We start from the raw sequence: 26,893 nt of genomic DNA, 5'->3' as shown, positions 1-26,893 counted from the left end.
AGGACAACACCTGGCCGGCTGTCAATCAGCCGACATGAATGGACCAAGCCCCATCCAGTCGGGTGTCAATCACCCTCCGGGATATAAGCCTGAGCCAGTCCTTTCGAAGTCACTCTCAGAGCTCACAGCAGCACAATCTCCCAGCTGGCTCTGTGGAGTTTTACGTCGAATAAAGTCTGTGGTACAGTCTTTGGTTTTGTGTGTTTGCTTCTGACCGACAGCGCACCACAGCATCGACTTACCGATTAACTGTCACTGGAGCTGATACTCTGCCGGGGAAAGTGGAGACCATTCGCAATTTACCAGACGCAAAACGGTCAGAGATCTGCAAGAATTTGTCAGGATAGTTAACTTCTAGTTCATTCCCTTAGCGGCCCGAATTATGTGCCCACTTTTCAGATTGATGTCCAGCAAAGCCAAAGAAGTTTCCTGGACAGAAAAGGCAATGGCAGTGATCGACCAAGCCAGGGACGCACTGGATAATGCCACATTCCTGGGTCAACACCATGGCTCTTACTGTGGACGCCTCTGAATGGCAGTTAGCGACGTCCTCGAACAATTAACAGAAGGATAATTGAACCCACTCGCCTTCTTCAGCCGACACCTGAAGCCCCCAGAAGTCAGGTACAGCATATTCAACAGGGAGCTACTAGCCCACTACCTGGCCATTTGGTACTTCAGGTATTTCCTTGAAGGGGGAGAGTTCAAGATCTTCACAGATCACAGGCCCCTCACATTCACGTTCGCCAAACTGTCTGACCCTTCGTCAGCCATCAATGGTGCCACTTGTCCTACGTATCCAAATTCACCACCACGATCAAACATGTCTCATGGAAAAACAACATGGTGGCAGATGCACTGTAAAGAACATCCATCCAGTTGATGCAAGCTCCAGCCCCAGGAGTGGATTATGCAGCCCTAGCAAAGGTACAGAGGAGGATCGCAAAATATCGACATACCGAACCACACTCACCTGCCTCCACCTCAAATAAATTTGTATCGTGCCTAGAGGTAACAAACTCCTCTGCAACACCTCCACAGGGCAACCATAGCCCCTCGTGCCGTCCGCCTGGAGGCGCCAAGTGTTCGATACAGGCAACACAGGTCGGACACTGTGTCAGAATGTGCACACAATGCCAAACCTCCAAAGTCTAGAAACATGTGCAGGCACTGCTGCAACCCTTACAGCCAATGCACAGGAGATTCGAACATGTGCACGTGGACATCACTGGCCCACTACCAGTTTCAAGAGGGTTGAGATACCTATTTATGATGGTAGACAGATTTACAAGGTGGCCAGAAGCTGTTCCAGTCATTGACAGGACAACAGAGACATGTTTCAGGACCCTGATCACAACTTGGGTGGCGAAGTTTGGCCTCCCCAACCATATCATTTCAGACAGAGGTGCGTATTTCACCTCAAACATGTGGTCTGCGATGGCACAGCTCCTGCAAAACCAGCTACACTGAACAATTACGTTCCTCTCCCAATCGAACAGACTGGTGGAGTGTTTCCATAGGCACCTAAAATCGGCCATGAAGGCACGACTCTGAGGACCCGAGTGGATAGACGAGCTCCCCTGGGTGCTGCTTGGGATCCACAGAGCACCCAAAGAAGACCTAACAGTGTCATCGGCTGAGCTGGTTTACAGTTCACAGCTTAAACTGCCCGGTGAGTTCATGCCTGCACCCTGCGACCAAGGAGGCGCACCAACAGAGGTGTTGACCAAGCTCCAGGAAAGACTAGGGATACTGGCTCCAGTTCCACCATCCCAACCCAGAGCAGCACCCTCCTTTGAACCTGACAACCTGCAGCAGGGTGGGTGCATGTTCATCTGCAGAGGAGCACACAAACCACCCAACAATGGCCGTACAAAGGAGCTTTCAGGGTAATGCAACACAATGAGACAACCTGTATTTTGGAGGTTGGGGGCTGGGAGGAGATGCCTACCATCGACCGTCTCAAATTGGCATACCTGGACCTTGAATGTGAGTCATTACACTCATTACATGAGATGAGGCCAACCACACAAAACGGACAGTATGCAGGTTACGTTTCCCATGCCTCCTATTGCTGATTCTGGGGGGGGAGGGGGAGAAATCATGTCGCAGCTCACCCATACAGCAAGCATACCAGCGCTAGCAGCCGTGGGAAAGTCCGCAGCCAGCGGCATCCATGGAGACGCTCAGCATGGGGCAAAACTGAGGCCAGGAAATTGATGTTACTTCTGCCCTGCTGGGGTACTAAGGACTCTGGGACCAGGCGGACCTCTTTAAGCATACAATTTCAAAACAGTTACTCCAAAGCTCTGAAACACTCAGCTTCTTCCTTTCAGTTTAGTGTCTTTAACATTTGTGTTGTCACTCAGAAGTACTCAGGCCTAAGCAAACACCCTGCTGACTTGTTTCTAAAAGGATGCAGAATGGTTATAGCTCAGTAAAGGGAAAGAAAAAAAACTTTAAAAGTAACCAAGTAAGTCCCTACATCAAAAAAAAATTAGAAACCACTGCTACAAAATATTACAGTCAATGTCGGATGTGGAGAATGGTATAAAAGTGATGGTACTACTGTTAATTTTGTGAATGGTGGAAGCTTCCTGTTCTCTGCATTGTACGTACAGGATGTGGATGGTGTTTCCCCACCTCCACTGGCTCCTACATGTAATGATGTAAACATCGTCTCTGAGAAGCAAGTAATCAAAGGGCACAAAAACCTCTATCCTGTTTTCCTATATGCTAAAACGTAACCTATATTGCAATAACATTTGTGGTTGACCTTTTATCGTAAATTGCATTGGTTCAGTTTGTTCAGGGACTCAATCAAATTTCCATTTTGAAAAGGAAACATTTGGAGAAAATAATAAGCTTTGTTAATTCCCAATGATTCCACTTGTAAAATTATGCAGCACATATAAATACACACTTATTGCCATCTCTATTTTCTTATAGGATGAGTATTTTTAAAATGCTAGTCCAATGGATCAATAGTATCATTAAAATTAATTCATCCTTTCATTTCCATCATATCAAAATTATCCACCTGTAGAATTGGATAGATGGAACAAAATTATTAAAAAAAACACTGGATGTAACATCTTTCAGTGCAGATTAAGTATTTGAAGATCTTAACATTCTTAATGGCCAATGTCCTAATTTTTTTTAAAAACATACTATTATTAAAATTATATTATTGAAGAACTTCAAATAATCAACTCATTAGATATTAGAAAATATAGTTTACTTAAATAGTTTAACTGCAGAGAAGACTAAACAGTTTACATCAGCCATTCTCATTATTTTTTACTTTGGCTATTGCCCCCTAAGGACTCTGCTCAAAGTTTATGGTTCCACATCCCTAAGAAGCAGACAAGTTTAGTTGTTTTTTTCTTTTCCGTACTTTTCTCCTAGCGACTACATTAAAAAAAAACATTAAAAAGAAGTTATGATTTCAGTCAAAAATGTTCTGTGGCATCTAGTGGCTGGTATGTAATTTAAATTAAATTTAGATCTACATACAGAATAGTAACAGGCGATTTCAGCCCATGAGTCAGTGCCAACCAATTTACACCCAATTAGTCTCCATCCCCAGTACATTTTGAATGTTGGGAGGAAACCAGAGCCCCTGGGGAAAACCCACACAGACACAGAGAGAACGTACAAACTCCTTATAGGGAGTGTGGGATTCGAACACTGGCACTGTAACAGTACTGCACTAACCGTTATGCCAACTGTTGCTAATTAAGTAGTCTTAATTAAGTGATTAATTAATTCTGCAGGGAAAGAAAAATCTCAAGTTTGCAGGCGATGTCAAGTTTGCACTCTTACCATAAATTTGAACTTTGAATTACTGTGTACTGATTTACCTAAGTGATGATCTTGGCTTGCTAGTTTGCTGATGTCATTAATCAATATTTCTAGGAGTCCCTCTACAAGGGGGATATGTTAAATGTGCGGTGGGATATGCTATGCCATCCTTGCTAAATCAAAGCTTCTTGCATTGAACTTAACTTGCAGTAGCACTAAAAAATGGCAGCACCAAAAATGACAAAAACAAATTAATTTAGTTATCTGCCATATCCAGCTGTGTTCATTTTTATTTTGTTCTTAAATTTGCTCCATTTTGAAGCAAGGATTTCCCACTCCCTTTTGAAAAATTCCTTGAAAATAACAGGTTTATTTTATATTATTTTATTTAAAGCATGGTTGAATTCAGCCATTTAAACCCATGCTGTCCAATTACCCCAAATTAACCAACAACCCTGGACTTTTTGGAGGACGGGAAGAAACTGGAGCCCCCGGATAAAGCCCACGCACACACAGGGAGAACATGCAAACAGTGACGGATTCGAATCTGTGTCACTGTACGATGTATGTGAGTGTGTGTGTGTGTCTATATACAATGGGCATATATATTGTTAGCTTTAAAGTGATAATGTTACTAAAAATTAGAACATTTCAGGTAGGGAAACAGTTAATTCATATTTTTTGAACAATGGGCAATGATGCATGAAGGAGTGGGAGGGGATTAATGCCTATGTGTCTCTACTGCCAATTGGGTAGACAATATTTACATGAATGTTGGCAAAAATTTGCAAATGATTAATCTTCTCCAGAAAATGTGTATTTTTCCTATAAGTCATCTTTAGATGAAATTCTATTAAATTTGATAATCCCTGCAATTAGTTGCAAAATTACACGCATCAATTTCTGTATTTCAAATAAAATCTAAATTTTCAGAAACCACAACTTTAAGAGTAAAGAATTAGATTTTAATGCGGTGTATGTGAATTTTTCTTATATTTACAATGCAAACCAATTTCACTCCAATCAATGCAAAGAAGATACAGTTTTCATAAAGCAACACAATTGACTATGGACCTTGTCTTCAGTTGAAATTGAGGTACCATTTTGTGAAATATCATCCATAAATGGAAAGGATTTAGGCTTTTTTTAAACATATTTTGTTATCAGGAAGGTGACATAATAAGAGAAAAAAAAACATCTCAAGTGAAAAGGATAATGAAATAGTGATGTTTCTAAAGACCATTCTGATTTATATATAAAACCACTACACCATTGATTTGTCCAACCATTAGCAACTTAACCTTCTCTTAAAAAAATATGGTCTTGCCAATAGATCTGAAAAATTCAGTACATATATATTAGGTCAGATTACTTTATTATAACACAAATTTTATTTTCTTTAACTTCCAATTTAAATATTAAACTGCAAATAAGTGCAGAGATCCACATGCCATTTATCTTAATCTATCACTTACATATTAGCGTAAATTTATGATAAAAGACAATTTGCATTGCTTTTAATCAATGAATCACTCAGATTAACTTGTGTAATGGAACCTTATTTAATGGAAGCTTAAGATATCATTCTGTTGCCTAAAATAGAACTGAGCATGAGTGATAATATTTAAATAGGTGGCCTATTCAAGATGCAGTGTTTTGTGCTAATTTGGTAGACAGACTAAGTTTTTAAAATTCACTGAATGTTGAGAACATCACTATCACTTCTGTTCAAGTGATTGTAGTAATATTTAGCAATCAAACTGATTCGTTTGGCTGGCTCAGCTAAATAATATGAAAAAGCTTGAAGACAATTTTGGGTTCCTTTTGGAAAAGAACAGCTTCATCTTTTCAACTACACTTTTTGACGACCACTGTTTTATTTTTGTGGTAAGTTCAGAGTTAGTTCTGATGGCAAAAGGGTTCCTTTCAAAATAATGGTGGAGTCAATTAGTCCATCACTCTAGTTACTTAGGCACAACTTCAAGTGAAGAAAAGGTAGTCAATTGTATTGCTTTGTGAAAACAGCATTTTCTTTACTTTGAATAGAGTAAAACTGCTTTGCATTGTAAATATAAGCTAAAGAAAGCCATATCTTTTCCCATTCCAGACCATATACCCTTTTAACATAAACCCTCCTGAATTAAAAATTAACCATGAAATGTTTGGAGCATCAGTTTCCTTTATCTATTTTTCATTTTCTCTTTTGATTGGAGTTCTTTCTCAATTAATTTTATAATCATCATTTACCAGTGATCCAATAGTGTATCCATCTGAAATCACAGGTTTGGCATCAAAGCAAACCAAAAAAACACAAATCTTCTGATTGCACAGAACCAGTTCAGTAATAAATGGAGCATTGACTTTAGAATTATCAACTAGTGTTTAGTGAAGATTACCTATGTACTGCAATGAAATATCAACTCCTGTGGCATCAAATTCAAGATCAACAATGAATGCATCTCCACAAGACTGATCACATAGTTAATTGAATTGAATTACCTATTCTAATCCATCCATGCGGATGAAAATAAAAGAGCCCTGGGACACTATGACTTAAATAAATGCAATTTTGTATATATCACCTTAATGCTTATTTAATAAGCAGAGCATAATGCAGTTGCAGAGTGGTTCCTGCTCCAATATGATACTTTGCCAATACCTAGTGTGTACCAGGAAGGAAAAAAATGTATATATATCATGTCTGGAATTGCCCCAGTGACTAAATGACAGCTGGTAAACATGAGATTTAACAGTCATTTGACTAAGATGAAAACAGGAAGTCTTGGAGTAGTTGTCCAGTGTTAAAATTTTAATTACTGTCCAGCCACTAATTATATACTATTATGAACTCTTGCGACAGATATCAGAATTGTGAGTTACTGTCCATTTCTTTGGCTTTTTAAGAAGCTTTCCCATAATTGTGTTTAACTCACTTGGAGTTTAAATGAATAACACATATACAACTGTTAAATTCTCTTCTCATAATATACTTTTTAAAAACATTATTTTTATTAGAAAAAATCTGTTTAACAGCTTAGAAAATTAAACATATATTGAAACATTTCTGAGAAATTTAAATTGCATGCTAAATTGGGATATTATATCCCAGAAGTGTCTTCCACATCTCAGATGTAAAAATGAAAACATATGAACTTCCCTGAGAATCACAGCTCCAAAATAAATACATTTACCTTCAAAAACAGCATTGGTTGGCACAAAAGTGCTACAAAAAAAAACTAGCCAAATTGATTGGTTTTCCTTCCTAAACAGTAAAATTATCACAGAAATCATCTCTTGTGAGTCTATGTCACAGTGTATCATCACTCACAATGTGTTGTTGACAGGACAGAGCATTGGTATTCTTCAACAGCTGACTGAGTTATTCCAAGTATCCATGCTTTCAGTGATAGAAAGCAAAAGGGGCAATTCTCTTCATTGAAACTGCAGAAGTTGCTGGGCTTGTGGGTTTCCTTAGTCATTTCAAATTTCACAATAAAATCAACTAGTCTGTAAACTTTCAGTCTTGGATTGAATGCCGAATAGATCTATGATAATCCTCCGCACTATTCATGTGATCGGGCATATCAAACCCTCGAAGGAGATGCCCACTGTTCTGCTGAGTGAAGTAATAAAACTGCTTGGCAAACACTGGCTCGATCTAGGGAGAAGTAAATAGTACATTTATGTTACTTAAAGGAGCTATATTTTAATTTTCTTCTGAATCAAAACTGCATGACAATCACTGACGTTTTTAATCGCAAGTCTAAATGAAATTCCCACAACCGCAACCCTTACCCCCTCCCACCCCGCCCACCACCCGAGCCCCGAATCTTTATCCCATCCTTTCGGTTGCGTGCCCAGGTATTTCTCTTTATCTTGAACTACTCTAAGAAACAGAAAATTCTGGTCTCTGGTTGTCGTCACTCAATTCCATGTATATTTTTCTTATTTCAGTTAACCTTGTATAGAGGTAGGGGTTTGATTAAGGTTTTTTTTTAAATTTTCCTCTATTTTTGTTTTTCTTATTTTACTTTCTCCTTTTTTTAAATTCTACAATTGAGAATTGTAAAACATTGATTATAATATAAAATGTGAATATCTATTTCCTTTCTTTATTAAGAAAAATGGTTATGATGTACTCTTATGAATGTTATGCTAAATGGAACAATTTATTTTATTTATGTAATGGTTGATATAATTTACTGATTTGTATCTTTTTGTATAAAAAAAAATTTAAACAATAAAAATACTTAAAAAAAAAGAAATAGAAACCAAAAGAGGGCCAAACTGCAAGGTAGTTCTCACCATGTGGCAGGTAATTGTGGGGCGGCACAGAGGTACAGCAGTTAGTCCAAAACTCTATCGCGACAGCAACCCGGATTCAAATCCGGAGCCACCTGTAAGGACCTTAAATGTTCTTCCCATGACTGTGTGGGTTTCTTTCAGGTGCATCCCATGTTCCAAAGATATACAGGGTTAGTAGGTTAATTGGTCACAGGGATGTAATTTTGCAGAGCAGAATTGTTGGGCTGGAGGAGCATGCCACATCTTATGCTATGACATAAAAATACATCTTGACCTGCTGAGTATTTCCAGAATTTTCTATTTATACTTCCACAAAATATGCAACCATTTTTAGTAATAGGAATGACTTAAGATTTCCATTAAAGTAATGGAGAAATTAATACCACATGGATGCATCAATATTTGAATATCAATATCTTCTACAAAGAGTAATCTTGCAAGTCTCTCAGTGGGAAGTTTTATTAACTAGCAGCACATGTTAGAAAACTGTGATGATCAAAACAGAAATTTGCCCATTATTTTTCGATCAATGAGCATTTCAAGCACCAATTTTCAATGTGCTTTGCTAGTGGATAAGGTTCCCCACAGCTGCATCAATTTATCCCTGCTCCCATTTGAAGCTTTGACTTGCATCTTTCATCTATGGTGATAACCATGGAAATTCCATCCATGATTGATTATCTGACATTGATATTGCTTACATTACTTTGCATTTTCATTTGCAAACTCTGTTGGAACTCGGTGACATAATCAAAATATTAGGTGACATTTAGTATTGTTGCATGACAGCTTCAGGGACTTGGGATTGATCCTGACCTCAGATGTTGTCCAGATGCAACTTCTATGATCTCCATGTGATGTGTGGGTTTCTACCAGCTGTTTCAGTTTTCCTAACCTACTCTGGTGGGTTTGTTGCCTACTGTAAAGTATCCTTTTGTCTGGGTCAATGGGAATGCAAAAATAATTTCAACACAATTGAGAAATAAAGAGAAGGAGAATGGAACTGAGGGACTATTCTTCTGGGAGGCAGGATGACCACAATGTGATGAGCAGCCACATAGTAAAAAGAACAAACTCATTTTAAATAAATTAAAAGAAAAATAAAAAATAATGATTGCAAATTAACTGCTTATCAGTTACAAACTCTCATTGAGAATGGAGTACATACAGTTTATTTGCATTTTGCTTCTCATCCCACAATCATTCAGGATATAGAAGTTTAAATGCATGTTCTTTTCTCACACTATACAGTTATTGTGAACTTACATGTGCTGTGATAAGTTTTCGTGATCTTTGTGGATCTGGAAATTCCTCTCCAAAACAAAGCACAATTTGGTATCTTGGCATAAATGTACGCCCATGATGTGCACAGCTTTGCAGCTCTGAAGGCAACATTAAAACAAAAGATGTATTTACAATTCATCCAATTTGATTCAAACTTATAATTAAAAAAAAAACCTGGCTGTTCAAATAATAATTCTGAAATATCTCTATGCTTTTTTCCCCAAAATAGTACATCACAGGGGATGCTCCACTTGCACCCACACCTCTTCCCTCAAGCAACATTCAGGGCCTCAAACAGTCCTTCCAAGTGAAGCAACATTTCACTTGTGAATCTGCATGGATCCGGTGTATCCGGTGCTCCTGCTGTAGTCTTCTCTACTTTGGAGAGACTAGATGCAGACTGGGAGATCGCCTTGTTGAGCACCTCCACTCTGTCTGCCACAATAATGTGGATCTCCCAGTGGCCATCCATTTCAATTCTCCATCCCTCTCCCTTGCCATCATGTCTGTCCATGGTTTAATGTACTGCCAGATTAGAGGAACACAACCTCATCTTCTGACTGAGCACCCTCAAGTTGGATGGCATTAATACTGACTTCTCAGGCTTTGGTTTAAAATTCCTCTCTCCCCCACTCCCACCGCCCCCACCCCCTTGCTTCCCCTGTCGCCTCTCCATTCCCTGTCTCATTTTTCTCAGAAATGATAAATTCCACCTAGTTCCTTAACAATTCCAATTAACACCTTTTGTTAGTCTGGATTCCTCCCCAATTGTTTGAATTCTGAGACTTTCTGATATATCCTGCTTCTGCCTTTTCTCATTTTTTCCTTGAAAAAGGACTCAGGCTCAAAATGTTGGCAATATATCTTTGTCAAAAAGATCCTAGATGCAGAATAAAGCAGCTGAGTTCCTCCAGCATTTTGGCTTTTTTTTTTTAACACTTAAATATAATCCAGTCAATAACCAATCTCAGAAAGTAATCGTCAATTATTTTATTCTAAATGCAAATTGAATACCTTGCATTTCAGGTTAGAGAGATTCGATAATGATATCATTAATTTTTAATTTAATTTCGACACACAGCATGGTAACAGGCAGTCCCATGAATTTGTGCAGCCCAAATACCTCAATCAACCTACAACCCCCATATCTTTTGAAGGGTGGCAGGAAACCAGAGCATGCAGAGGAAACCCATGCAGATACAGAGAGAATGTACAAACTCCTTACAGACAATGCCAGATTAGAACCCTGGTCACCCGCACTGTAACAGCATTGCGCTAACTGCAACACTAAATGTGCCTCACTTGGTGGTGTCAACATGGCCTCAGTTAACTAAGCTTTTTGAATGAGCTTCAAAAATAAACCAATTTTTAAAATACTGTCTGTATTTTAAGGCATATAATGAAAATATATACAAGATTAACAAAAATTTTTTTTAAAATACCTATGAGAAACTGTTGTGTGTCAAACAGTTTTGTTATTTGGTCTCTCTCCAGCTTGTTGGGCTTGTCACTGTTTGGTGCTAAAGGTCCTTCCCAGTAAATTCTGCTCTGGCACAATCGTTTGGCATAGAGACCATCAGGTGTCATCCACAACAGGACTCCCTTTTCCAAGTGGCTGAGAAGCTTCTCAATGCCCTTGCGCTGTGCATTGCTGTCTGGATAAGGAAACAGCACCTGATCTATGTTGTTAGCTGCAAATGGCTTATCATCATGGACATGAGCTATTCTACAACCTTCAGGGCTTGTAGTTGTCACATCTCTCACCAGGGTATCTCGATAATACAAACAAATTTGTAGTCGACAGTCTGTAAAAGCAAATCAAATTGTCGTTTTCAGTATATCAGCAAGCTAAAAGTCATTGACATAATTCTCAGTAAATAAAAATGGAATTGCAAGATGTTTGGGCTATTCCATTGTCAGGTCCAAATATTCTTTCCACACAAACTTACTGAATCAATCAGTAAACATAAATATGCAGCTTCTTTAAGGTCAGGTGGTGGCAAGTAGATTTTCTGAGTTCATAACATTGAACTCACGTTCTGGAATTGAGAATGTCTTGGTAACATGTAATATACCAGCATAGTCAATCTTGGAGATGAGCAGGGTTAAGACTACAGTTGTGATTCAAGGAGTCCAAATTTGGACTTCCAATTCCGTAGTTATATTTGGCAGGTTCAGACATCATTTTGTCTTCCTTATGTTCATCTTGTATTTTGCTCTTTAAATTTTCATTCTTCCTTTTTCTTCTTTCCCCTCATTTTTAAATGAGCTGTTTATTCACAGCACGAGTTTAATAACATCTTGATGCTTTTATTGAATTTTCAATTTCTTGTCTTCATTCAGGAATTAAGTTATTGTTCCCTTCTTTTATCTTCTATGTTTTTGTTCTTCAGGCCAAATATATGGCCAAGGTTGGGGAAGGGAGGGGTAGTCAGGGGACTGGAGATGGCTGAAATGTAGTCTTAGAAATACCAGGCAGGATCAGGGGCCACAGTTGTCCAATTTAGAAATCCTTCATCCCTTTTTCTGCACCCAACTGAAGAGTCTGCCATCCACTGTATGGTTGGACGCATGGCTAGATTTAACAGTGGACATAAGGTCAGTGGCTATGTTGTCATTTGTCTGACAATGCTGATCCATATTTAAAATTAACAATGGCCAAAATTAAATGCAATTAATTACATGTGAATCATAATAGAGAATTAAGGAATCTATGTAATAAGAAGAAAAGCAAGAAGCCAGTCAGATATCTATTAGAAGTGTTTAGTTGTGTGGGATTAAGCATGCTACATATACAGTTAAACTCCCTCAAAATTCAATACGATATGAAAGGAATGTCCCCGGGTGATGAAAACATCATCCCAGTGTTTTCAATCAACAACCCAAACTAGTAAAACAGACAGCTGAAGAAATGAGTTAAATTACTTAAATATCAAATTCCACCGAAATATATTTGAATCTAGATATTGTTTCTTTGAAAATACGGTAAAACTTCCAAGGTGTGTTATGGGAGAGTAACCCATTGAGCCGGAAAGGCAAATATATTGACACAAGATTTTTTAAAATGTCACTGCGAGGAAAAGAAAGAGTAACGGAAATTGACCAGGTGAGAAATGAAATTGCAGAGGTTGGAAGCAATGAATTTAAAGACTCAAACACCAATGGTGGAGCCAGTGGCTAGAAGTGCGGGAATGCTGATCTTGGAGTTTGATGAATAGATTTGTAAACCATAATGAAAATGTTAGAACTGTGTGGTGGCCACTCTGAGATCCAATGTGAAACAACTTGCTCTGCAATGGTAAGTAAAATATTTGGTTCAATATTGAATAGGAGTTAAGGTAAGATTATTTATGGAGATTGGAAGAGTGTTACTAGAAAAGTGTTAAATAAAGAGTCTGAAAAGATACAAAGGCATAGAGAAGTACTGTTAATTTGCAAATGCCATAGTGTTGACTTACCTGTCAGGGCCAGTGCCTCGCCAGATCTCATACTAGCTTCAATGGGAATACCAGGTGCTTGTGACTCAGCAGCTGCACAAGCATAAAATGACCCAGTTACCTGATAACCTGCAAAGAGAACAAAGTGAAATGATGTGCTGGTTTAAAACTAATGTTACATATTTAGAGCATGACATGATCACCCTTAATAATTTGTTAAGAAAATGCAAAACCCATATATGCACATATTTAAAAATGATATCTGGTAAGAGCACCTGGATGGAAATGATCAGACTGCAATGTTTTGACAGGCCTTTGATTTGTTAACAATACAATTGACCTCAAGATTAGATCCTTATTTGTTTTAATGTTTGAAATACTTTAGCACAGTTCTTTTGAGTATTGTGTAATTTTATTACTGAAGTATTTTCACAAACTTTGATCCTAATTTGACCATATTTACATCAATTAATAATTTATAACAGGTGGTCAACAGGCAAACAAGATGGTACCGGCAACCCATGGCAACTTTTTGCAGGCTGCAGAACCATTGTTAGATACTTAAATCACAGGTTATCCCCAAACCTAAGCCTTACTTCCCCTCTCCTTTTCTTCTTTGTGCATATTAAAAATAAAACTGAGACTGGAATATTGCATGAATTCAGTGAAGTATATCTTTAGAAAATAATTTAGAAGCAAAGTTTCATTAGATTGTCCCAGTATGAACTTTCCTTTGTGGTGTTGAATGAATGGTATTGCTCTTAGACTGCAACTATCTTCTGCGTTTAGGATTAGTAATATCCAGGTTATTCCATAAGGGAAGACACAGTTTTTTCTTTCAACGAATGCTTCATGGAATTGACTGTCTTTCACTACGCACACCATTATGTGAGAAATCTTACCATTTTCACAACCAGGTCCCTGCCAGTGGTGATTTCGTGGAGCAAATGGCACTGGTGAGCATTGATAGGAGAGTTCTGGATGTGGCTGTTCAAATTCTCTCCAGCTGCGTTCATGTGGAACTATGTAGTTTGACAGCTGAAGCAAAAAGAAAATACTAATTGTTTTTCACTTCAATACATTGGGAATTGTGACATTCACTGCCAGCTAAAATGCAGCAACTCTGGGGTCTAACTTACCGGAGGATATGTTGGGTAAGAATGATGGTTAACTAATATCTGTTGATCTTCCATGCTTACTTGCTTTGATCCTCCTTACAATAAAAAGATGTGATGATATTGTGAGTGTGATTTGTTGAATGTGTATCCATTTAAAGATTACTTTAATCTACCATGATCATGGATGCCATCTCATCAGTAGTTATTATGATTCATTCTCCATTTAATTGTTACCCTCCCTGTTCTACCCCAATTAAATGGTTTACAAATGAATTAATCAGTTAGAGTGATTGTATACCTTTTTTGGCCCCCTCTGGTATAATTTTGTACACTTTATATGGGTCTGAAATATCAAGTTGACTACGGTCAACTAATTCGTCAAAATCGTTGCTCTTATTCAAGGCACATCGTAATCTTGTCTTCCATGTTGGTGGATCTGGTTTGTCAATTCCTTCACGAAATTTGCCTTTGAAAAGTGCCCAGGCCTAGGGGAAAAAAGCATTTCGCAACAAGTTCAGCAAATCCCCAATATTTATTCCAGACTCTATGTAACATGTGAATGTAGATGTACACAAAAAATAAGAAGCAAGTCAAATCTTATACATTTTATTCCCATTAGAACATTTAATGTAGGATCCCAAACCCATAAGGACCATGAATATGTTTTTTTTTTAAAGTTGTACAATGTAAATGCTCATTGAAAATGATTCCTTTCACTGTCCTATTTTCTACAAGAAAATATTTATATTTAAACACTACCAGTTAATCGCTCCAAATTAAATAATCGGTTATATTATTTTTGTCTACAATATTACGTGAGATTAAAAGGGCATTGTTATTTTTAAAACAACATTGTTGCTTTCAACATGAAATGAATCTACCCAAAATCACCACACAGAAAACGACTGAGGGAAAGTACATATTCTGATTCACTATCATATGTCATTTAACATGAGTCAAACTATCAGTGTACTTCGAGCAAAATCACAGTGAAGCATAACTATTTTACTGAAAGCAAACATTTCCCAAAAAAATCATCTGATTATTATAATAATAAAACTCTATTCATATGTACCATGCATGCATGAATGCACATTTTTCACCATGATATCTTAGATACTTCTCTGAAAACTAACTATCTCTCCTGCCATCCTCTTTACAAGAAACTCATCATGAGTTATGGGTATGTACAGTGAGTCAAATCAGTGAGATCCTTTATATTGACTGGCTAGCAACAAGAAATTAAACAATTTCTTGGCAATCAATGATGCAATTTCCCTGAAACAAAGCAAACGCTAACGGTGTTGCTGTTCAAATGTACCACAACAGGACCACAATTATTCATGCACTCCTACACGAAAATTAGTTTTCCTGAAATACAGACACCGCGGTGCATGTCGCAGCGTAATAGAAAGCAACGGGTGGTGGAGCTGTCATGCATGTCCTCTAGCGTTGGTAGCTCTAGAGTGTAGGTGGTGATCACATGCGGGAGACTGTCCCACTGCCCAACATCTCCATCGCCTCATGCGGTGCACCACGCGAGTGACAGGCTCGATGGGAAAAACTCATTTACGAGAATTTCAACATCTTTAGTGCCTGTGAACCTCTCGTCCTCAAATCATTCCGAGATGTGTGATACTGCAATGTGCAAGTTCCCCAAGGATAAAACTTTTTTTTTAAATGCAGGCAATACCAACAACCAGGCGAGCTCGGGAGGACACAGGTCCTGTCAGCATCTCCCAAGCGGTGAGGGAGCGGACGGGAAACACTCCAGCCTGCGGTTGTTGGGATTTGGATCCCGCAAAGCGATCATGAATTGAAAAGGGGAAAGGTTCTGAAGCCAAAATATACGACAAGGCAATTCGGAATCTAAATGAAACGAAAGAGGAAATTAACACCTCCCCCGCCCCAGGACCGAACACTCGTCACCAGCTCAGCAATCGAAGAACCACGAGTCCCAGTGAGGTGAGACTTCATGCCCCTACCTTGAACAGCGCAGCGTCCTCGTCGCGGTTGTAATCCTGTTTGCCGGCGTGTTTCCAGGGAATCCGGAAAATGGTCTTGTCTTCGTTCTCCCAGACCAGCCCGGGATATTTACCACTGTCAATCTGGTCGATCAACCATTGGCGAAGTTTGCCGTTTCCGGAAGTTACTGGAGCCATGTTGCAGTCTGAATCCATGTTAATTTCTGTTGAAAGCAATGTGTGTGCGTGTGTGAAAGGGAGAGCAAAGAAAAGATGCCCGCGACCGAAAGGATGGGATAAAGATTCGGGGCTCCGGGATGGGGGGTCCGGCTGTGGGACAATTTGTCTCCGGTGTGCAGAGCTTCGCAAATCACTTGGGCTGTGGGAAGCATTCACCAACAAGAAGCATTTTCACACCAATCCTGCACTAAAAGTTGAATCATAATTGAAATATGCAGCTATTACACACAAATACCATCTCACTGAGATGTTTAACAAACAATCAGCGTTTACAGTTGGTGACTGAGTCATCTAATGTCTGATAATGAAAGTCTATAATGATTCAAATCAAGTTGCCAGCAAAGTGACAAGCTCAAGTACCGGCCCTCTTACCTTACGCGTGATGTCTAACTTCTAAATGTTTCACGTTTAATGAGAAGTTACGATGTAACAGATCCACTGGGCACTTGATGTGAAAGGAACGTTCCCTTATATGCAAAGCCCGGAAGGCGGGGCTGTCGCTGAGTGTCAATCACACCCTGACCTCTGTTTTTGCAGAAGTGTCGGAAGGGGGGAAAAAACCCAGCGACGGACCCCAATTCAAAGTACGAAACTTTTACCAAACGTGCTTGTTTATCAGAAGACTTGACAAATTAGCGTCGAGACATGTAGATCAGAGCAGATGATAAATGGTAAATTAATCTGAACGGAGAATGGAAAATCAACTGGTGAAAACACTTCCTTGGGACGCAAAGCTGGAGGGAGGCGGCGTCGCACAGACTTTGAATTTTGTTTGCCTGACATTCAGACAAAACGTGATTTCATTCATTCCCCCCCCCCCCTCCATCGAAGGGAAACGATTGAAAACAATCAGTCAGTGCCTTCAACAATTCTGAAATCTTTCTGATTTTATTTTCTCAAAGTTATTTATCTCCTCCGTCATTGCACATTTCTTACTTCGCTCGTGTAGGATAGAATCTGCAAATCATTTTCTTCAGCTCAATATCAATTATTGCTGATGTAGTTATGGATGGTTTAGCTGAACGCGAGAGTTTGGATGACACTAGGTCGGTTCCCGAGCCTGAAGTTAGCAACTGTCAGTCAGGGTATAATAATGATGCCGTAAGGATTTGGAGAGGGAAATTAGACAGGGACATTCCTGTCTCAGGATGGATCTCTTGACAGATTCACCTGTAATGGTCCCCACCTCAAGCTATGTTCCAATGATGGTGTCAATGGTGGTCACTTAAAGCGAAATATACCTGGACATGCATCCATGTCCCGGCAGGAAAAGGGGTGGAAAGCGGGCGAGAAAATATATGAGAAGAAAATTGTGGAAAAATATTTTAATCAGCCCCTATTTACCCACGGAGTTCTTTTGGCACTTGAGTGTGAAGTTTAATAGTTTCAAGCCAATATATAAATTGCTTCTGCTTGGCATTCAAGACGTCCATTTACATGAAAGAACGACGCAATGACCGTGAATAATTTGTCTATTGGTTTTCAATCGCATATTACTAATTTAGTACCGCCATCTCCTGGGCACCTCTTCAAGAATGCATTTATTAATGTCACACTCCGCAAAACGTAGACAAAATCATTTGCACCCCCCCCCCCCCCCCCCCCAAAACTGAACAAAACGTCCGGAATGGCCATACTGTATCATTTCCATTCAATCTCCAGTTGGTCTTTGGAAGAATACAAGCTGGGCATATAGAATTAACACGAATGTTGGTTTCTCAAATGAATTACAGGGAATAACGTATTTAACGTTAGAAATTCCAAGCATGGATTTTTAATAAATGTTTTGTTTCCATCATCGTTTTATGTATTGCTGGTTTTAGATGTTTGCAGGTTACTTTTCGTCTGCCACATGCTTACCATTTTATTGTAGGGGTGGGAGGGGGGGGGGTGGGAGACGTGTTTCCTTATTTAAGTATGGAGTGGGTGGCGAGCGGGATTGGAAGGTAAGGAGAGATACAAATTCCACAATATCTATGTCATTTCCTCCGCTCTGGTTATCTGGGCGTCTCATTCACAGGTTCAACTAATATGTTGGATGGCCTGGGTTTCAATGGAATGTCGCCCGTCCATTCATTCCCCATGCAAAATTTGGAGAGTAGGTTATGAGATGGTACACTTTTGGGAAACGTGGCATTTTGTTTGAAATCATGGACTACATTGAATTGACAAGTTGTCCCAACGGATAATATCACTTTATTTGTTCCAGATATAGATTATATATGGATATGGATTCCTTAATTATATATTAAATATGCAAAAATATTGCATGTTTTAAAAAATAAAATGAACGTTAAAAAAATGTGACCTATTTAAGATGGGTGAAGAATGCAGCCTGAGAATGCACATCGTCCATGTTATTACCTTTAGGCATTCAATTGGGAATACAAAAACCAATCGAAATCAGCACGTCTTCCTTAATTAATTATAATTACTCCTTAGATTCCTATGAGTACACTTACACTTGTTGAGACTGGTGAGCACGATATACACCTCCAAAATCTCCTAATAGCGCTATTATATACGCAACTTCCAAAATCCTAAGTGACTAAGGGATCCAAGTTACATAAAGAGACGAATTGGTTATCAAAAGTGGTTAGAGTGGGAGTTCTGAAAAAGCCCTCACTTTCTCATGGTTCCATTGAATGTCACTAAATGGTACTTAGAAACATATCAGCCTTTCAAAATGCTAATCTGTTTCTCGGTACAGATTGACAGATAACATGATAAATCCACAAGAGGCAAAACATTACAAAATTATTATTGTTCGACATCTTTCCATTCATAAAAAAAATCACTGTAAATATGTGAGGCACTCTCTCTCTCACTCTCTCTCTCTCTCTCTCTCTCTCTCACTCTCTCTCTCTCTGCTGTCCGAATTTACTTGTATTCTGATAAAATGAGAACACTTTTGCACCCATTGATAAAGTGCAATGGTCTGATTGCAGAGGGTGACAGAACTGGTAGTGGGTGAATAGGAGGATTGTTGTACAGAACAGACATTTTCCTGATAGGAACATTAAAATAGATACAAGAGGAGAATAATCTGGAAGATACCTGTTTACCTTGTTTTTTAAGTTCTGACTGAATTTTTTTTTAAAAATGCGGATGCTGGAAAATTAAGAATGCTGGAGAAGGATCTACGGGGGGGTGGGGAGGGGTGGAGAAAAGAGAAACAAGGGTTAGGTTTCAGGTCCAAGACCCTTCATTAGAACAGTTCTGTCGAAGGGTCTTCGACCCACGACGTTAACTGTGTTTTTCTTTTCACAGGTACTGCTGACCTGCTGAATGTTAACGGCATTTTATAAATAATTATTTTCCATTGTTATTGCGAACAAGAGCGAAGGTTTGGGCGCCCACCTTTGTAACAATAATTCCCGAAGTGACATCACAAAAAAGTACAGACAAAAACAGGAAAAGATAATGCCGTGCAAATAAACACACCTGGCATTTCTCTCTAAAATAACACGGGTGGCCTATTTTAAGCATCATTTTTTTTTCCAGTCCCGTAACCTCGCTTTTGCTTTGGTGTTCTGGGTTTTGTCGCTGGGCTCCACAAGCCACCGAGGCTATTTCTCGCGTTAGATCAATGGAAGGCAGGAAAAGGCTTCCAGGGGTTAATTTCTCAAAATATTTAGATTGTTTAACCGCTTTTATGAAGTTTGCATAGAATGCTGGAGAGTTGCATTAAAATCTGAGATTAAAAAATACATGCGCGTGTCCGTGTTTGTTCTAGTTTTTAAGTATATTAATTACTTCTAACACGTATTTTTTTCTAGTTCAGTTTGCTCAGGTCAAATTAGAATTTAGAAAAGAGGAAAACGCTTCAAAACAACCTGACAACAAATATTAGATTATTTCCCTTGGGGTCTTTCACTGCATCTTGGATTAATTGCCAGGCATTAATCCTTGCATAAACCAAAACCATATAATGTAACATTGGACGCGGTGGATGATTTTGTAAATAACCCATCACTATTAAAACAGGTGAGATCGTTTTTTTAAAAAAAAACTTACCACTGGCAGCAGTGTTGCTTCATATTGTCATTGCAGACAAACTCCCCGGCGTCTTTCTTGTCACAGTTTCTTCTGGCGGGATTAGCTGTACAAGAATTTTTAAAATCAGGAATGCATAAGAATTAAATCTTCGCATTAGATCTACATTTGCGGGTGAATGACTATCAGTGTGCAAAATGTTAATTTTTAAAGGTTATACTTGTCTCATCGAAAAGGGTATTTCTTAAAAAAAACATTGCTCATCGTTCTTTGAATTTATGGTCACGTTAGTCACCGTTCTCATAAATCGCCACCGCGTTTGTCCTTTTCAGAAGTTTACCCATACAAATTAAAACTGTAGTTAAAGTATCTCATGCATGCATGCATGTGTATGTGTGTGTGTGTGTTTAAGACTTTAACACTTGGAACTTGTACGGTCTGCAATATCTTCGCATTTTAATACCTAGTAATATCTACTGATGTAGATGAATGGAATCTAACCAGAGGTTTATCATATTGGACTTGGATGTATGCAGGTGGCTACCATTTGATCGGGGTGTATCTTACAGAATTCATTATTTGTGTATTCCAAAATTCATTAAGAATCAATTGGCACGCATGTTAACCCATGTTACGCATTCTTTTGTATTAAAATGTTTATGCAATATTTTCAATATTGAATGGGTTACCACACCCATGTGCAAAGGGAAAACCATGACATGTATTTAATAAGCTAAGGAAGACATAGTGGAAACATTGTTGCTGATCTATAAAATAAAATATTAAATGTCAAGGTGGCAACGACATAAAGAGATAAGGCACATCCCCAAACTAGACATTGTCAATGACAGAAGCGGGAATGAAATTAATGGTCAAAGATTTTCTTAAAGTAAGTGTAAATAATAGTAGTTACCAGAAATTATAAAATATTTTGATATCTTTTGAAAATAATTCAATACAATATTCTCGTTTTTTTTTATATTTTAGTAATTAATATATACATTTAAATTGTTAACAGAGTTCACAACAAATGAAGTCGGGGAGAAGCAGCAAAATAACAAGGTGGCAGTAAAGAAAAAAAACAGGGAAATCGTATATATTTAATGTCGTGATTATATTCAGACAGGCAGAACACAAAGAATGGTGATGGGGATCAGGGCTGGGACTTCTGTCCACTGTATTTTTGAACTACTGCATTCATAAATTTGAAGTATATTTTCAACGCATGAAGTCTGCTTAGAATTAGGGAGTGCAGCTATTTCTGAGAAAGACTGTGACAAATACGTTCCAATATACTTACAAAATTGGTATTGAAATGATAGCTGTATTTTAATAGAGGGAGGCGTGACCTGGTGTATTTTAGTAGAAGGAATGATTGGAAGAAGCCCATAATTTTTGAAAATTAAGAGTGTAAACGGGTCAAATGAATAATTGTAGTAACATTCTTAGAAAAATAATAAAACAGCAAATTGATAATAAGATTGCGTAAATGCAACTTCTCAGGGAGAATTGTCACTCCTCAGGGAAAGGACTAAATCTGGACCTGGAATCCTGAGCTCTAATCTCATTAACAACCCTGCGTCCAGTACTGACTGGCAAATAAATACACAGTAAAGAGCAGGGAAGCAGTCAAACATCGGAACCCTCACAAGACGACCACATACTTCGCATGCTGAGTTTTACAAATAATCTGTTTATATCTTATATTCCCGCGATACAGAAATAACATTAAAACGAAATAACTTGGATTTTATTTCAAGATCATTAAACCGTTAATGTGCTTTTGATACAACCACGCATCGAGCTGAATGAGATAGCGCGTTGTGACTACGAGTCCAACAAGAGAGTAGGGGCTGCTCCGCACACAGCGTCTACCAGCAGCCTTGATTTCGAGGTCCTCGGAGATTTGGGCGGCATATAAAGAAACCACACTGGTATGAAGTCAAGCCAAATTGAGCCCAGAAGCTCCGGGGATTGGCAACCACGCCTTCGTGATGACCACTTATTTTGGAGGGAAACCCCACAGCAGCATGCACCAGCTGGCTCCAAACGCACCAGTAGGAACACGCTTCTGGCACACGTTCCAATAGCGACTCGAGGAGCGGGTCAGGAGTCGCAACGTTATTGTCCAATTAACGTCAACTGATTGATCGCTGTCGCTGTTAAGCGACGCACCCGGGAGATGGTGATGGGCGAACAGCGCGTCAGCTATTCACTGCAGTAAGGCAAAAATTGTGACTGTTTCATGAACATTCAATGGTATTTAATGTCACGCATTTCAATTCAGTTCCTGCTTTTTAACACAAGTTAAAAATAAATTCCATGTTATAAATAAGAATTAAGGTTATTTTTTTCATGCTTGCCATGAACCCCAACCCAATTAGTTGCAGAAGGCCTCAAGGCGTTCATTCTTTTACCATGGGGTGGAGGTGGATTTTAGAAATTTTGTTTTCATCATTCACCCTACCTAATTTGATTACATTTAATACAGTTTATTAATGCCATGAATATAATCACAGATTCATCATTAAAATATCAGTGTCCCAATTAGATAAATATTAATGTAAAAACCTCCTTTGAAGAAGACCGCAGAGCCCACCTCACTGACAAAAGGCAAAGGAGGAAAAACCCAACACCCAACCCCAACCAACCAATTTTCCCCTGCAACCGCTGCAATCGTGTCTGCCTGTCCCGCATCGGACTTGTCAGCCACAAACGAGCCTGCAGCTGACGTGGACTTTTTACCCCCTCCATAAATCTTCGTCCGCGAAGCCAAGCCAAAGAAAAGAAGAAAGAAAGAATGTAAAAATCAAAATATCATAATTCTCCAAGTTTATTTCTCACTTCCAGCCATATTATTTCTAAAGACTCCTCTTGCTTTTGCAAGTTGAAATTGAGTGACATGAAAATTGGTTAAATGTTAATATGAGGTGTAAGGTAAAAATGTTAGTTTTTTCTATCATTCACTTAGAAGTCAAAATTCATTTGACACCCAATCTGGTTACATTAAGCACTAACTGTGACTGATTGCAGCAACAACAACAACAAAATGGCACTGCTATATTAACTGAATTATTACAAGATCACAAGACAAAGGAACCGAACGAAGCAAGCCACTAGGCCCATCGAGTCCGTTCCATTAATCTACACTAAGGTACTCTACACTAATTCCAATCTCCGGCCTTCCTCTCCATATCCCTTGATGCCCTCACAAATGAGATACTTGTCTATTTCTTGTTTAAATACTCCCAGTGATCTGGCTTCCACTGCTGTATGCTGCAGTGAGTTCCACAGATCCACGACGCTCTGGCTAAAGAAGTTCTTCCTAATCTCTGTTTTATGTTCATATTGATGAGTTAACACTAGTGCAAATATTATAGTTGCATGCCGTATAGTTTTTTTAAAATGATTTTAGCATTAGCAAAATATACTATATATCTTCTTTTTTCTTCTTCTTTGGCTTGGCTTCGCGGATGAAGATTTATGGAGGGGTAAATGTCGACGTCAGCTGCAGGCTGCTTAATAGAATGCAGTACATCGATATGATTGTTGATAATATAACATAAAGTGACATTCAGATCACTAATCAGGTGGTCAGTGTATTTACATTTCTTTAAGCTTCCAGAACAACCTTTTTAAAAACAAAGTTTATCGTTAAGTTGGCTCATTAATTGCCTTGAAGACTTGGATTTATTGAATTTTAAGTTTTCATTGTATGATATCAATATTAGCCAAAGCCAGTGTCAGGTATCATGGAGATACACAGAAAGTGACTGAATATCACATCCATTTCTAGGTGACTCCTTTGTAAGGCACAATAAATAATTGCTAAATAACTTGTTAGCATAATGTAGGCGTGTAAACTGAATTCAAAAATGGAAGGGTAAGAAAAAAACCCATATAGATTTATTTTCCTAGTGTAGGTAGTAAATATTTGTACCAGCATTTTCTCTTCCTTATTCGTACTGTGATTAAAGGCAATAATCTTTTTGTGTCATTGTGAATACTGTACAAGATCACCTCAGGGAGTCATTCATGATAAATGATACCTTCATATTATTTAAGTGGCCAACTGTTTGACTTGTTTTCACCAGGAGCTTTGGTGACAAGAAGAGTGTTCCTTAAGTTTCTACATACAGGCAGTAAAAACGTTATTTTATTCTGATCTGCAAGTGGTAACATTAATTATATCTTCAAGAAAAGAATTCGAAGCAAGTGAAAAAGAATGAAATGAGTACTATTGATTAATTGGCTACTGGTTCTCCAAGTGCTGAAGAATGAGCAAGAGTTTGTGTTAAGATGTGAATAAACTAATTTTATTTATCTTTGACATTAAGGTTTATACATAATGTCACACTACACACATATTTTTCACTTCGGACACATACCAGATAATGAATACTGATGTGTACTGCACTTGATGTACTGCCATGATTCAATGCTTTTGAGAGAGGAGAGGGATGGCACCTGATGGCAATTCAGCATCTTCAACAGTGCTCTCAGAAGTTTTGATTTTCAAACAGATTTTATATTCTTATCCATTTCATTTACGTCAGAAGGGGAATGACTTTTTTTTACCAGTTAAAGTTGGCATAAACAGGACAAGGCATACAAATTCATTGGTAATATATATTTGAAAGGACAAACAAAATTTAAGGCATTGTGGTAGCTCCTCCTGTTCCGTGTGATCCTAAATCCTATGTCTGTGGCTTTGCGCTGATTTATTTAATTAAGAAAAATAATCATTAATAGTCAATTAAAAACCACAAATTACTCAGCAATTCAAATACATTTGAGATAAGATACCTTCTGTGTTGGAACATGTATTTATATTTGAGTTCATTTAAGATCTTCATGACAAGTTTTGTAGGTGATGTATGCTCACAGTTACAGTCATTTGCAAATATTGGTCACACAGGCAGTACAGATTTCAAGATTCCTTTATTGTCATGTAGTAAAACGTGTATTATTACACAAAATTTGAAGACAGACCATTTTGCAATCAGCAGAAATTGCTTGGCGTCTCTTAGAGTCAGAGAAAGAGAAGCAAAAGAGAGTCCCCCAGAGTCGCTGAGTGTCCGTGGGGTCTCCGAAGCCACACAGATGCCAGTTCCGACCATCGGCAACCAAAGCTCCAGGTCCAAATCTCCAACATGATAAGGAAGCCCTCAGCACCCTCGGTACCTTCTCGCATCCTGGTTCTGATAGCTGGTACCTTTTCAGGTAGTCTTGAGCCAGTTTCTAGCGGCCCATAGCTTAGTGTGTATTCCTTGACCGTAGTCGTCAACAGCCCGCAGCCTGCAAGGGTTCCTTGACGAGTCATCAAAAGACACTGCCTGCATGTTCTTAAGCTGCAGAGTCCATCACTGGTCTTTCACCATGGACAACATTCCATAGGGTTGTCTCCTCTACTTCTCCTTGTTTTAAGGTGCACTGCACTAGTTCACTGCTCCCCTGAAGTCTCCAACCCCTTGAGGCTGCTGCCAAACATAGGTGCCACCATCATGGGCCCAGATCTTGCAGTGGTAGGATTTTAAAATAAACTACCATCAGCTCCTTTAACAGGTCATTTAAAGCCTGTACAGAGCTGTCAATAGTTAGACTAGATGGTAGGACCCAGGAAAAGAGTGCTGTGTCTTTCTCGTAGCTCTCCACGGTTCCGCACCAGTCTGGTGCAGCAGCTCTGGCAGCACTGCCATTATTTTTCTCACCACACCTCACCCCAATCATCACAACTCACAGGCTATCATTTAAGATTAACAACATTTAGCCGAAGACGCACAAGGGACTGCAGAAGCTAGAGTAGCACAAGAGGAACTCAGTGGTTTGAGCACCATCAGTGGGAGAAGAAAGAATAATCAACAGTGTGAGCCAGACCCCTTCATCATTGGTTGGCCTTTCTTTATTCTCTCACTGATTCTGTTTAACCTGCTGTGTTTCTCCAACAGATTGTGTGCAACCTTTAACTGATTTTTTTTTAGTCTTAAATTAAATAATACTGTACACAAGATAAAGTGATTTTATATTGCTCTATTGCCCTCCAAAACAAAATATATATAATCTGCGACAACAAGAACAAAATAATTTCAGTAGTTTTGTAGTTGGAAGTCAAGTTCCAAAAGGTGTTATGGTGTTGTACTTTCCATGAATAGAACTGGTACAAAATTGAGCATTTCAATGTCATTTGATAAATGTGTATGTTAGACTTGAACGCAATTGCTAACAATATTACTCTTTCCCCATGGTCCTCTAAAACACAGTATACTGCATAACTGACAGTAATCTGTAAGAGTCTTGATAAAAAGCATAAACATCATTTTGTACTTTAAAACAAAGATGGATCCAAGTGAAGTGAAATACTAACAACATTTTAGTGCCCCAACGTACTTGCTCTGGGACTTTTAGTTTCACCATTATTGTTCCCTTTCTTCTGCAGCAATATTTATCTGTAACAAGCAACTAGAAATACTGAGAAGCTGCAAACTTACTTTTGCAAGACAATCACACAAAGTGTGTGCGTGTATGGCTGCGATCCAGACTCCACATTGAAAAGTGTTGAAGTATGCTTTAGCTTTTATAGTTTTTAATCTGCTCACTCAAGCAGCTATAGAATCTGTTGGCAGCTGATATAATAAAAGGAACAATTTCATCTTATATTTCACACGTATGTTTACTTGGTAAAATATAATCTGTTTAGTATGCATGGTTACTCTTGTCTGACATATTAACAGGAAGGATATTCTGT

General features: G+C 38.5%; 1 protein-coding gene across 2 annotated transcripts; it reads right to left on the bottom strand.

Annotated features, from left to right (window-relative positions):
- Nucleotides 1-6,791: 6,791 nt before the first annotated feature.
- irf4a (interferon regulatory factor 4a) lies at nucleotides 6,792-26,687 on the bottom strand. 2 transcript variants are annotated; one of them, XM_069909596.1, is made up of 10 exons: nucleotides 26,637-26,687; nucleotides 20,170-20,254; nucleotides 15,934-16,136; nucleotides 14,247-14,433; nucleotides 13,970-14,043; nucleotides 13,733-13,868; nucleotides 12,852-12,959; nucleotides 10,836-11,198; nucleotides 9,376-9,491; nucleotides 6,792-7,462 (listed from the first exon to the last, which is right to left on the bottom strand). In XM_069909596.1, exons 3-10 carry the CDS (start codon nucleotides 16,126-16,128, stop codon nucleotides 7,322-7,324), a joined length of 1,320 nt encoding a protein of 439 aa, XP_069765697.1. In that variant the 5' UTR covers nucleotides 16,129-16,136; nucleotides 20,170-20,254; nucleotides 26,637-26,687; the 3' UTR covers nucleotides 6,792-7,321. The 2 variants fall into 2 exon arrangements, with proteins under 2 accessions (XP_069765697.1, XP_069765687.1); XM_069909586.1 differs by lacking the exons at nucleotides 20,170-20,254; nucleotides 26,637-26,687 and adding an exon at nucleotides 16,525-16,632.
- Between the last annotated feature and the right edge of the window lie 206 nt (nucleotides 26,688-26,893).

The sequence above is a fragment of the Narcine bancroftii genome, chromosome 1 (genome assembly GCF_036971445.1).
Source record: "Narcine bancroftii isolate sNarBan1 chromosome 1, sNarBan1.hap1, whole genome shotgun sequence".
In the NCBI taxonomy this organism is placed as follows: domain Eukaryota; kingdom Metazoa; phylum Chordata; class Chondrichthyes; order Torpediniformes; family Narcinidae; genus Narcine; species Narcine bancroftii.
This window is presented reverse-complemented; position numbering and strand designations above follow the sequence as displayed.